We start from the raw sequence: 13,351 nt of genomic DNA, 5'->3' as shown, positions 1-13,351 counted from the left end.
GTTTATTTTTATTTTTATTAGTTTATTTTTATTTTTACATTTATTTTTAATTAATGTTTTATTCATATTTTTATTATTTTTATTTTTATAATTATGACTTATCTATAAAATCTAATCAAATACAATTGTAGCTGTAAATAATGCACACAATATCATAATAACACAATAATATTAATAATTGCCTGGTGGCTTATGTAAGAATTTACAGCTCTCTGTTGTCTGTCTTAGTAGGTTGTAATGAATTTAGATGTCAACTGAATGTGAAGAAAACACTCAAGAGTTTTTACGTAGCTTATATTAGCTACACATTGAATACCAGTGTTTGAGAAAGTTACTTCAAAAAGTAATGCATTACAATATTGAGTTACTCCCTAAAAAAGTAACTAATTGTGTTACTTGGTTACCTTTTATGGAAATTACGTTACTTTTTCTCTCCTGGACTGGCCTTGCTTGTTTGGTTTATTATAATAAAACAACAAAAGTGCTTTTTTTGGCAAATGTAAAGGCCCTTTCACACCTAATGTGAAATTACATAGAAGAAGAATGTTCAACACTCTTACTTTAGCAATAAAACAAAAAATAAAACAGAAATGTGCTAAATTTTGTAAAGTAATTTTTGCTTATTATTAGAATGGTTGAACTGGGTCATCAAAGGTCAGCAGCAAAGATATCGAGACAGTGAGATTAATTACATAAAGTATATTTGTGTTATTTTACATAGGTTTGTGTAAAATTCTGAGTTTGCATTTCCCTGTTTTTATGCGTTTTGAGGAATATTGAATCTGTTTTTGTGCTAGTGAGATGAGTAAATGCCTGCTCACATTTAGTCTAGAGCTACAATAACCATCATGTTAACACAGCACACTCAACGCCACTTACTCACAATTTCTCTCAACATGGGGACAGGAGAGGTGTCAGTCAATTAATGGAAAAACAACTTAACTTGATTTACTTATTTGAAAAATTAACTCGGATATTTTGTCGTAAATTTAAAAGTAATGCATTACTTTTCTCATTACTTGAAAAAAGTAATCTGATTACGTAACTCACTTAATGCGTTACTACCCCCAACACTGAGGAAAACAGGTGTTTGACAGCTATAGATCACTACAGTGACTGTAGAGGCACAAAACCCTGTTTTGAAAGAAATCTTTATAGAGGCCTAGAAAAGAATGAGAGAACTTGACAAAACACTTTCCCCAACCACTGGTTAATTTCTGACCTTGATTTTAAGTTAACTAAACAAGATATGATTGTACTCATTGTCTGAACTTTTCCACTTTTCTCTCTAAGGTGGCCCTCAGAAAGCGAGAGGAAGTATCACTGGGAACATTAATGATGTGGAGTTTGGCATTGCCATCCTCAACGCTACCATCTCTAGCAGTCCCACTGGAGGGAGAGTTATACAGGCCACCATCACTAATATACCCAGGAGCCTGGGTCAGTCTCTGCTGCTTAGTTTTTGTTACGAGCAGCAATGCATCATATTTAATATTACAAATGTAATGTATGTAAAGTATTTGTCAGTATATGGAATTTTTTTTGTGGAAATCTTTATGGGTTGTAGTTGAAGATTATGAATCAAAAACTTAAAAGAAAACTGTAATTTAAGTTGGTGCTTGTATATGTTCTGCTAAATCATCCAGGGTCTGCTATGAGGAAGTTGATCTCCATCCTGAACCCCATTTACTGGACCACAGCACAGGAGCTGGGGGAAGCTGTCAATGGCTACACCCTCACAGGTGGCATCTTCAGACGTGAAACTCAGGTGGAGTTTGCCACAGGTAAGAGGAATCAACTTGATGTGTAGCAATCCTTGTAAACTGCATTTTTCCTCAAAGGTTTCTTTGTTTCATTTGTTTGTGTTGACTATAGGAGAGATTCTCCGAATTACCCATGTGGCACGAGGGCTCGACTCAGATGGAGCGCTTCTGCTGGACATCGTAGTAAACGGACACATCCTGCAACTGCCCTCCAATGCAGACATCAGTCTCAAGGTCGATTCTCCATCACTGAATTCTTAAACTGTTTTATACTGTTTTATACTTTGAAAATAGAATGCTAAACAATGTAAACTTTATCACTCACATTGAAATATATATTTTTAAACTCCAGGACTACACTGAAGACTACATCCAGACTGGTCCTGGTCAGTTGTATGCTCTGTCTACACGTATGTTCAGTATAGACAGGGTCAGCGTGCCTTACTCGTGGAATCATACCATCACATATGGACCCTCCAGGGGAAAGATGCCCTATCTGGTGCAGACACTCCACGCCTCGGCTATCAGCGCTCTGTACCGTCCACTAGAAGAGATGCTGGAGTTTGCCATCCATGCCACTATTGCTAAAGGTACAATACACAAATACATTAGGAAATAATTTCATTCAGTATCTGTGATATATCAGTCATCATACTGATTGATTTGATTTGATTTAAAGAACATATCATATATCATCTATTTGTTTCCAAATCAAGCTTTTTCAATGCTGGACTTAAGAAATACTAATACTACTTTTTCCATTTTTATTCTCAGTATTACTATTTTTTTATTTAATGTAATGCAAAATTAATATTCCAGTGCATCCCTAAACATCATTAAATTCTAGCCTATCATTATGTTTTAGTTTTGTTTTATTTAATAGTTTATATGAGTTTTTAAAGCGATCCTTCTTTAATTACAATATATTTTCGTCCTCAGGAGAGCGCAGTAATCAGTGTCCCAGCGGTTTTCAACTGGACCCCGCTGGACCATATTGTGCTGGTACAGTCAGATAGTATTGCTTTTACTGCATAATACAGATAATAGTCTCCATTTGTGAATATACAAGGAGTTCTTTCATTGATGAGATTCTGTGCTTGCTTGTCTTTTTTTTTTGCTGATGAAGATGAGAATGAGTGTGTGGACGGAAACCCCTGCTCACATGCCTGCCACAATTCTATAGGCACGTACTACTGTTCCTGTCCCAGAGGACTCACCATCTCAGCTGATGGCAGAACATGCCAGGGTACGGAAGTTATTTTAAACTGTAATAATATTTCACAATATTAGTGTTTTTATTGTATTTTTGATCAAACAAAATGCAGCCTTGGTGAGCATAAGAGACTTCATTTATAAGACACTTCTTTAAAAAACAATAATCCTACCAACCCCACATTTTTGAACGGTTGTGTATGATTTGTTATTTATGTAATCTAAGCTGAACAGTTGCTTTAATTTCTGTTTACCGTAGATATTGATGAGTGTTCACAGGGTGGGCACATGTGCCATGATGGACAAGACTGTGAGAACACCATTGGCTCATATCGCTGTGTGATGCGCTGTGGCCGGGGCTTTAGGAGGACAGCAGATGGGCTGAGTTGCTTAGGTGCACAATTATCCCTAGTTTTATACGTTTATTTATGTATATTGTTTATATGTGTACTTTTGTATGGCATAGTGCATCTTATATTAATTCTCTCTATTCATTTATCTTCATGCTAACATGCATTTCAATTGCTTTTATCTTACTTCTACAGATGTGAATGAGTGTCAGGAATCCAACCCTTGTCATCAGCACTGTCTAAACACCATTGGCAGCTTCCGCTGTGCTTGTGAGCCGGGGTACCAACTCAGGAATCGTCGCTGTATTGGTACATCAAAAACCTGTCTCCTGGTTTATAGCTTAGTCTTGCTGGGTTTGTAAAATTATGCAACTGAAACTAATGAGCTGTTTCTTTCTCTTCAGACATAAATGAATGCAAACAGAGAGTGTGTCGCTCAGATCAACAGTGTAAAAACACACGTGGTGGATACACTTGCATTGACCTCTGCCCTACTGGCATGACCAAAGGAGGCAATAGCACATGCATAGGTTTGTGAAGATCTTGTTGCTTATGTTTTGGGCTAAGGGCCATTATGTTACAAAAATATATATATATATATATATATATGTATATGTATGTGTGTGTGTGTGTGTAAAACACACATTTAAAGAGTAAAACTTTAAATTAATAAAACAAAAACAAAAGTTTTGTTTATATTTAGAATAAATATAAATTATTTGTGTTATTATTTATATATTTTTTAATTACATAATTAGATTATGATCAAATCAAATAATACATTTTTATTCTGCTTGTAGATATTGATGAGTGCCATGACGGCACACATCAGTGCAGGTATAATCAGATCTGCGAAAACACCAGAGGTAGCTACCACTGCACTTGCCCGAGGGGGTACCGCTCTCAGGGTGTGGGTCGCCCCTGCCTTGGTACGTAGTGTCCCCCACACCTAACTCTAATCCTCTCCCAACAACCCAACATCCCGGGCTGCTCTCCTGCCAAACGCCAACCTGCATCCCTCCCTTCATCTTTACCTACCTCATTCTTTTGCTACAGTTCATTTCTGTGTACCAACCCTCACCTAAACAGCATTCAGAACCTGCGATGTCACTTCCTTCCACACAGCTTGCTTATATTGCCACAGTGCTTTAAAACTAACCAACCTATAACCGTAAGAAACAAAGAAGGCACAGTCACTGATACCAAATCAAGGACCCAAGTCTGTCTGAGTTGCTACAGATGTAATTGTGAGTGGTATTATACTGGTAAGGTTCACACTCACAGCAAGGCCAGCACGACTATAATGACTCTGTCATTCCTCTATCTGTGTCTATCATCTTTGAACTTACCCTTCAACTTCCTGCTTGGGATTCTCCCCAGAAGTGCTAATGCTTTGCTGTGGCAAAAAAATGTATGTCCTTTAGTGACAATTTTGGCATTCAAGTTCTGAATTCAGAAAATGAATCACTGAGTTAACTGAATATAATGTATTAAAGTCCCCCTGTAGTCAATAATTGTATTCCTTAAAAGTCATCTTTGATCACCAAAATGACATATTTAAAATAAAAAAAATCCTGTTAAAAAAATCTATTTATGCCTTAAAATAGCTTGAATGTAACTCTACACCCTTGCTTTGTTTATATGCTAATGAACCCCACCTCCACTCACTCATACATGCTCGTCTACAAGTTGATGTATCAGAATGGTAAAGTGTTTTATGTAGGCCTTCTAAAAATCAGCATCCTTACAAATGCTTTGAACAACTCAGAACGTCATTGGAGAAAGGCATATAGTTCGACATAACATCGTAATATACATCATATACATAATTCACCCACTATAGGCCTATTGCTAAATGTACCCAATTTTTCATATCAATAGAAAAATATACTGGGATAACCTGGCTTCTCTTGAGACGCCCCAGCTTCACAGCATAGTAATGATGATATGCTAAATCCCACACGTTGACGTGATTGGTTACAAGGTAGTTTTTGACGTCAGAAACACCAGCCATTTCAAACTGCGTTTTTGAGAGGTTTTTTCTTTTTCCACTTCAATTTTCAGGAGAAAATACTCAGCAATGGTGTTGACTTTTCAATATGCTTTAAGACAAGCCATGTGCAAATTTATAACACCACACAGACATATAAACAACATTAAAAAATTGATTTTCACCACAGGGGGTTTTAAAGGTCCCGTTCTTCGTGATCCCATGTTTCAAACTTTAGTTAGTGTGTAATGTTGCTGTTAGAGCATAAATAATATCTGTAAAATTATAAAGCTCAAAGTTCAATGCCAAGCGAGATATTTTATTTAACAGAAGTCGCCTACATCGAACGACCCGTTTGGACTACATCCCTCTACTTCCTTCTTTAATGACGTCACTAGAACCGTTTTTTGGCTCTCAGCCCGCCCTCTGTTCGTTGATTGGCCGGCTGTTTTCAGGCCGGAGGAAAACGGAAAGCTATTACGCTGTCTCAGACTGAGTACAGAAGCTAAATGAAATTGAGCGGAAGTACGAAGTCTGACGTAGTCAGGCTATGTTTACTCAGCTCTTACGGTGATTTTCTGAAGTAAAACTGACGCTGCATCTTTTGTGTGATGTACAATAAACTTTATTAAACTCATCAGTATATGTTTGATCATCATTCAGACAGCAGACTTGTAGGCTATTAATAAATAATGGATACATACAAGCAGATGACAAATACGTTATAATAACCGTAATTAAACTACTAAACTATACCTGTTTCATCTCTATACAGCACTCTGACTCTGTAGGCATTATTGTCCGACTCGAAATGAACACCGTTACTGAGAGTTTCTGATATTCCTGACAGACTAAGCGCGAGCTCATGAAGCTCCGCCCCCTGGGTCATCCAGCAGCAGCTTATTTGCATTTAAAGGGCACACACTAAAACAGCGCGTTTTTCTGTGCCCCAAAAAATGACAATTTAAACATGCTGTAAAAAATGATCTGTTGGGTATTTTGAGCTGAAACTTCACATACACACTCTGGGGACATCAGAGACTTATTTTACATCTTGTGAAAAGGGGCATAATACGGGACCTTTAATATAAATAAGAGGAGTCACTAAATACACAATATTTTACAACAAAAACACAATAATATTTCTGCATGAGAAACATGCTTTTGAGGGATATCTACTCATGTCCAGTATTCTCATCCCTTTCTTTTTATTTTCTTCGTTTGATCTGCCTATTTTCATTTAAATTTTTCTTCTTTTTTTTTTTACTTTTTTCCCCCCCCAATTTCTCTATCTCTGTGTTGGCCTTGTTGTGAGAGCAGACATAAACGAGTGCGAGCTGGTACCAGTGCCCTGTGCCTATCAGTGCGTGAACAGCCCTGGCAGCTACAAGTGCCTGTGCCCACCGGGGCTCCACCTGCTGGGTGATGGCAAGTCCTGTGCCGGACTCGAGCGCTTGCCCAACTATGAAAGTTTCTCATATGGGTACAGAACATCACAGTCCTCCTCTGATCGGAGCTCCTACCAGCAGCGCTACCATAGCCTGACTTCCCAGAGTTACCACTCATATGTCCCCATCGGGGGGCGTCACGTGGCCAACAGACCGAACAATGCCCCTTCACGCAGTCGTAGGGATACTAATACCTGCCCCCCTGGTTTTAAGGCAAAAAATGGCCAGTGTTTAGGTAACTACAAGAGGAAATGTTGATCTGTAGTGGAGTTTGGGTTTCATGTCAAATGCTACATGTATGTACCGGTATATGTATGATATGACACGTTATACTGTATGCTTGATCTTTAAACGGTTAGATTATTGTAAACTGCTACTATTACAGTAACTGATAAGTGAATGTATTAAAAAGTATGCAGTGTGTGTGTTTTTATGATATTTTGTGAACACTGGTATATGTGCAAAAAAAGTTTAGGAAGATGTTCAATGTCCTATTAGTCATATTAATAGTAAGGCATGGAGACACTTGCATTGCATGATTTCAAGAAAATTACCCATTAATAATTACCCATCTTGTGTTTGTAGATATTAATGAATGTGAACAGAGGGATACATGTCAACATGAGTGTATGAACACACCAGGTAGCCATAGGTGTTTGTGTCCCAACGGCTATCGCCTTATGAACAATGGCAAAACCTGCCAAGGTAAGAATATGAAGATGTACAATAAAAAACATATAACACATGTGCTAACTTCTCTAGAGAGCAACCTAACAAAATCTAAAGAAGTCTAAATATACTAAATATAAGAGTTTTGTATTGCTCCTTTTTGGTATGTATATGGACAGACATAGATGAATGCCTGGAGCAGAACATTCAGTGTGGGGCAAACAGGATGTGTTTCAACATGAGAGGGAGTTACCAATGCATCGACACACCTTGCCCTCCCAACTATCAGAGGGATCCAACCACAGGGTGGGACTGCCACTCTTTTCTTTTGCAATTGTCGGTTTTTACTTAGTTGATCATTCTAAATAAAGTGAGTTCTGCTTCTCCTTTCAGGTTCTGCCTGAAGAATTGTCCACCCAATGATCTGGAGTGCGCCCTGAGCCCGTATGCACTGGAGTACAAACTGCTGTCCCTGCCCTTCGGCATCGCCGCCAATCAGGACCTGATCCGGCTGGTTGCCTACACACAGGATGGAGTCGTCCACCCCCGCACTTCCTTCTTAGTGGTCGACGAGGACACAACTCTGCCCTTCGCCCTCCGGGACGAAAACCTCAAAGGTGTTCTGTTCACCACCCGTCCTCTGCGCGAACCTCACACATACCGCATGAAGGTACGAGCCCTGTCTTACAGCGCCGATGGAGGAATAGAGTACCAGACCACCTTCATTGTCTACATCGCTGTCTCAGCCTATCCGTACTGAGCACTTTACTACATCCCACAGCCTACGAAGAGAGAGAATGATCAGAGGTTGCGCTAAAATAAAATAAAAAATCCCACATTAAGGGTTTCTTAATGGGATAAGAAAAGGGAAGAAAATGAAGTTTTGAAGCACCCCTGTGAAAATAAACCAGGAAGGAAACATGAGAGAGTATTTTTGGAGAGAAACAAGAGATTGCAAGTGTGTATGCCAGTGGAATAATTTGAGATATCGATCATTAAATCAAGTGACGAGTTCGTGAGACCAAAGTATGTGTAAGAAAAGGCCAAAAAACAGCTCATGGCACAGAGGTTCTTGTAATATTAATCAGCCATATCAGTAATTTACTGACAGATAAAAAATTACAACCCAGTCCAAATGGATAAAATCTTTTAAAGCGCAACCTCTGACAATGGTGCCGTTATTATACAAGCATGACTGAGAACTGTACATCTTTGTATGTGAGAGTGTGTTTGTGCAGATCCGCCACTTGAAGAGATTCTCACAGGTCATGTTGACGTGTAAGGCCTTGTAGGCTGGAAGAGCGCTTTTGCAGAGTCCTGCAGACAGATGACGTTGCTCTCTGGAGTTCATTGGAGAGACTTGAAACCAGTTTTAAGACCGCAGGCGGGTTAACGGTTCAGCCACTCCGCTGGCTGCAAGAATCCTTCATCAGAATGTACAGCAAGACTGTGGGTGGTGTTTTAGAATACATTTGCATATATGTCTACCTATTAAATTATTGGGAATTGCTTGAATATATGAAAGAAACTCAATTCCCTCCATTGCTTTCTATGAAATGAGATGGGGAAGATTTTATCGGTTTAAATTTGTGTTTGTTAACATGATGATGAGGTTTAAGTTTGAGCCACATCTGCAGTAAAAATGAAAAGGAAGTCCACCTCAGGTAAGCACTACCTTTACTCAAGAAGTGAGTATTGTCAACCAGTAATTATGCACATAATAGCAATGTCTCATTATCATTACAAGTTTATACACATTTGGAGTTATTTTTTTGTAACTTTGTCAGTAATCAAGGTGTATTCTATTGTCATGATATGTATATAAGTATTTGGTTTTTTTTATTTGTAATACTATGTTGTATTCCCTTTTTTTAAAAAGCAATAAAATATACAATCTATTTTTTTTATGCATTCATTCTAGAGCTTCAAATGAGGAGGGGGGAGGTGTGTGTGTGGGGGGGGGGGGTAAATTGCAAGCTCAAAGCCCTTTCCTTGGATTTTTATTTCAAATAAATGCCATTCTTTTGAACTTTCTATTCATCAAAGAATTCTGGAAAATGGTTTCCATAAAAATAAAATAAAGCAGTACAACTGTTTTCAACATTTATAATGATAAATGTTTCTTGAGCATCAGATCAACATATCAGAATGATTTCTGAAGATCATGTGGCGCTGAAGACTAGAGGAATGGCTGCTGAAAATTCAGCTTTACATAACAGGAATTACATTTTTAAATATATTCAAATAAAAGTTTATAATATTTCACAGTATTTCTGTATTTTTAATAAATAAATGCAGCTTTGGTACAAACATAAAATATAACTACTACTACCCAAACTTTTGAATTATAATGTACATTGGAAAGAATATTCTGGATTAAATGCTATTTCACTGACAATATCAATTATCAGGGAAAAAAATCTTACAAACCCCCAGTTTGTAAAAACATTCATGCTGTCAACAGAGCTTTCACCATAATATTCAAACATATATAAATTAAAAATATACAAGTCAGGTCATCAGATGTATATTTAACAATTTATTATTCAATCACAAAAGCACAAACATAAAAAAGGAATATTTTGTAAGGCAGTCATTATACCGGTTTGGTTTATTGAGTGTCTGCACTGTCGTTGTGTATTACAGCATTGTAGAGGCAGGTCCCTGATCAGACGATATGTCTCAGATCAGACTGGATCAGTAATGATCTGCTTTGAGGCAGTATTCAACACAGTTGGCTTAAAAACAAATCCAGATATACAATGGATACAGACATATGCATTCTGACACATACAATAACAATGGTCCATGTCAATAAGTGCTTTGGAACGCTGAAACAGATACATTAAGACAAGACATGTATAACAGCATTAGTGAAAGTCACGGATTAGTGAGATGACTACATATGCTAAGAAAATAAAGCAGCCGTTTCAGATGATGCATACGATCAGCAATGTAACTTTGTCTTATATGAGTATAAGAGCAAATGTGCTTTGCTTATGAAAAGTTCAATTCTATGGGATAATGTCTGCCGATTTAGAACAAACGAGAAGGGATCAGTGACGGGAAGGTTTAATGCACCAGAGAGTATTATTCATAATCCCACAAAGTCAATGTGGACAGACGTAGTGCCATTAAGACACACCGACCAATCTGGGACTTATTTTAGTCTGCATGTGTGTGAATGGCTTGAAATGAACATGGTGTAAATTAATAATAAATGTAAGATTTTATAAAACTCTAACAAGTTCCTTGTATTCAGAATTGCTGAATACAATACCGAAGAGCATAGAAAAGTATTCCTGAGAGAAGCTACGGTAAGTCTAACATACTACTGATGGCACGGTAATGCGTTTTTTGACTATGTGAGTGAAGAGTGATATAACAGAAGAGGGTGAAAATGCACTGAAATTTGATGAGAGGTCCTCTTCAGTACCCTGTGGAAAGTCATCGCTTTGTTCTGAGTGTCTCGGCAGGTGGTTGTTGTAGTTTTCTGTGCGCTGTGCTAATCGTCTTGCAGTTTACACAGTTTTCCTGGCTGTTAGGACCCTCACGATAGAGCCCACACCACCTACAGAGAGAGCCTGAGGAGAATTGAGAATTGGGGTACTGACCTCTTTCAAGAGCACAACACACACCCGCTTTGCTATTAAAACATTACTACGTTTACTATTAACCCTACCTTTTCATGCCACTGCAGCAGGACAGCGCTGCTGTTCTCGGACGGCCGCTCAAAGCCCTTGTAGATGTATTTCATGAGCAGGTCCACTCCGTTCTTATCCAGAGACTGAACTCCCTTCTCTATGTCAGTACTCTTGAAGGAGCTGAGGACCTTCAGCACCAGACCTTCAGCACGATCCTACAAAAGGTCAGAAAAATTCAGGTTCCAATCACTTCACAAGTATGATGCATTAATAGAGAAGTTAGCTGCATGTTCACAGGTGTTGTTTCATATTTATGGCAATAAGCAAAATGTCAAGTCACCTTCATTTATATAGCTTTTAACAATATAGACTGTTTCAAAGCAGATTTACAGTGATAATAGGAAATTAAAGTAAGAGAGATTGTTTTACAGCAGCTCTAGAACAAACACAAATAATGCAACATTTTCTATACAATTTTAAATTCTTTAAAATGTGCCATGGCTCACCTTGACGTTCTGATTCTTTGTGTTGATTGGTGGATTTTTTAACACTGCCTGCAGGGCACCCATGAGGTTCCCTCTGCAGAGTGGAGTTAAGAAGAACACCATATTCTGTATGTGTATAATAACACAATTTCAACATCTTTGCATGCTGTGGACAGGCTGCACTTGAGGTATCACAAGGCAAGGCGGTTGCCTTGTGATACCTCAAGTGCAGCCTGTCCACAGCATGCATAGATGTTGAAACAAAAAAAAACAAAAAAAAAGGGACTAAAAAAAACATTAGAAACAGGAAATAAGCCCTGGGTACTCCAAGATGAACATATAAGGACATGAATTCAACTTCCTTGTACTAAAATAATGCACGTTTCAAATTACAGAAACGTTTTTATAAACCCCACACAGCTTGGAAAATATGTTGTAGTTAATATATCCGCATCTTTTTGCAGAAACACTTTTATTAAAACAATGTCTGGAATGTCAAGACATGTCTGGACATTTCAGAGATCTGAATTTGAACTACTGCCCGTTCATGATGCAGCACGATAGTGACGACCCTCACTTTGTAAACTGTAAAAGACGGACACTGTGTAGACCACGCTATCATTGTTGCATCCACTGAATGGGTGTTCGTCTAGTACATAAATGTAAATGAGTAGAATAATGCACACAGCCCAGTTGTGTGTGTCGAGTCTGTGATGTACAGAAATCTCCAGGCCAGCTGGTCTATCAGGCAACTCATGAATTATGAACAATCAGTGCATGTCATGACATGATAACGTGCTGAATGAAAACAAAATAATTAAATCGCTTTGCTTCTACTGCTAATAAGCACTCTGTGATATTACTTTCAATTATTTATTTATGCACACTTTATGAAGCAAAATATTTAATTAGCCGCATTACGTCCATTAGTCATAATTACCCACTCAAGCATAAGCACACGGAGGTTATTTATGAGCTGGAGGCTCTGAAAATGCAAGACTTTATGAGATCATGCACATGTTGGTGAATAAAGAAGGATATTGTCTGATGAGAGAATCCACCTCTGCCTCATCTGGACCCAGCTGGTTTTCTCCCCCCTCTTCCTCGTCTACAAACTTGTTCTCGTCGTATTCATCCACATCCACTTTCCGGAAACGATCGGACACCGTATTCTTTGACATGATGAAGGCAACTTATTCCCCGTCTGATGTTAAGCTAAACGCTTTTGCACGGACACAATGTAACAGTCCTCTATGCTAAACGAGCCTGGCGGTTCCTCCTGCAGCCTACCGTCTGTAGTCAGTGATGGATTCCATCACTTCCGCATAGCGCGCCCTCTATCGGGTACAGCGGAGGTTCCTAAATAGTCCAGTGAAGTTCCTAAAAAAGAAAGAAAAGGAAAAAACACTAGGGGACCTCAGCACATTTCTAATGGGTTCTGGGTCTGCAAGACGACTTGAAATAATTTTCTGCTCCTTGCCTCCAACTTATAATTTCAATTTCTGCTCCTGTCTATAAATTAAAATAATAATATTAAAATGTAATGTTAAAATATTGAAATAATTTTCTGCTCCTGGCCTCCAGCCTATAATTTCAATTTCTGCTCCTGCCTGTAAATTTAAATAATAATATTAAAATGTAATGTTAAAATATGATTTAAATTAAATTAATTAATGCTGTCTATTTAATAGCAACAGTTATTATGGAGACTATTTTAAAATGCAGTGGTGCCATGGTGGTCAGGTGACGGTAGATGGCGCCAGAACACTTTCGCTGTCTTTAAATGTTTT

General features: G+C 38.1%; 2 protein-coding genes across 3 annotated transcripts in view; one reads left to right on the top strand and one right to left on the bottom strand.

The window, feature by feature from the left end:
• The window catches only part of hmcn1 (hemicentin 1), a 115,185-nt gene extending 105,855 nt beyond the window's left edge, over nt 1-9,330 (top strand). The window contains exons 94-107 of one of the 2 annotated variants that reach the window (XM_084091800.1): nt 1,294-1,440; nt 1,647-1,784; nt 1,876-1,997; nt 2,116-2,353; nt 2,703-2,765; nt 2,890-3,009; nt 3,235-3,369; nt 3,521-3,634; nt 3,730-3,855; nt 4,126-4,254; nt 6,636-6,998; nt 7,349-7,468; nt 7,612-7,738; nt 7,826-9,330. In XM_084091800.1, coding sequence (XP_083947926.1) covers nt 1,294-1,440; nt 1,647-1,784; nt 1,876-1,997; nt 2,116-2,353; nt 2,703-2,765; nt 2,890-3,009; nt 3,235-3,369; nt 3,521-3,634; nt 3,730-3,855; nt 4,126-4,254; nt 6,636-6,998; nt 7,349-7,468; nt 7,612-7,738; nt 7,826-8,192 — 2,309 coding nt within the window. In that variant the 3' untranslated portion in view covers nt 8,193-9,330. The remainder of the gene's footprint in view (nt 1-1,293; nt 1,441-1,646; nt 1,785-1,875; nt 1,998-2,115; nt 2,354-2,702; nt 2,766-2,889; nt 3,010-3,234; nt 3,370-3,520; nt 3,635-3,729; nt 3,856-4,125; nt 4,255-6,635; nt 6,999-7,348; nt 7,469-7,611; nt 7,739-7,825) is intronic. The other variant, XM_084091801.1, reaches the window with a different exon arrangement.
• A 621-nt stretch (nt 9,331-9,951) lies between these two features.
• arpc5b (actin related protein 2/3 complex, subunit 5B) lies at nt 9,952-12,879 on the bottom strand. Its single transcript, XM_084090819.1, has 4 exons — nt 12,603-12,879; nt 11,583-11,655; nt 11,115-11,291; nt 9,952-11,016 (listed from the first exon to the last, which is right to left on the bottom strand). The coding sequence occupies exons 1-4, from the start codon at nt 12,740-12,742 to the stop codon at nt 10,954-10,956; spliced, it is 453 nt and encodes a 150-aa protein (XP_083946945.1). The 5' UTR covers nt 12,743-12,879; the 3' UTR covers nt 9,952-10,953.
• Between the last annotated feature and the right edge of the window lie 472 nt (nt 12,880-13,351).

This window comes from Abramis brama (genome assembly GCF_963993115.1).
Source record: "Abramis brama genome assembly, chromosome: 18".
NCBI lineage: Eukaryota > Metazoa > Chordata > Actinopteri > Cypriniformes > Leuciscidae > Abramis > Abramis brama.
This window is presented reverse-complemented; position numbering and strand designations above follow the sequence as displayed.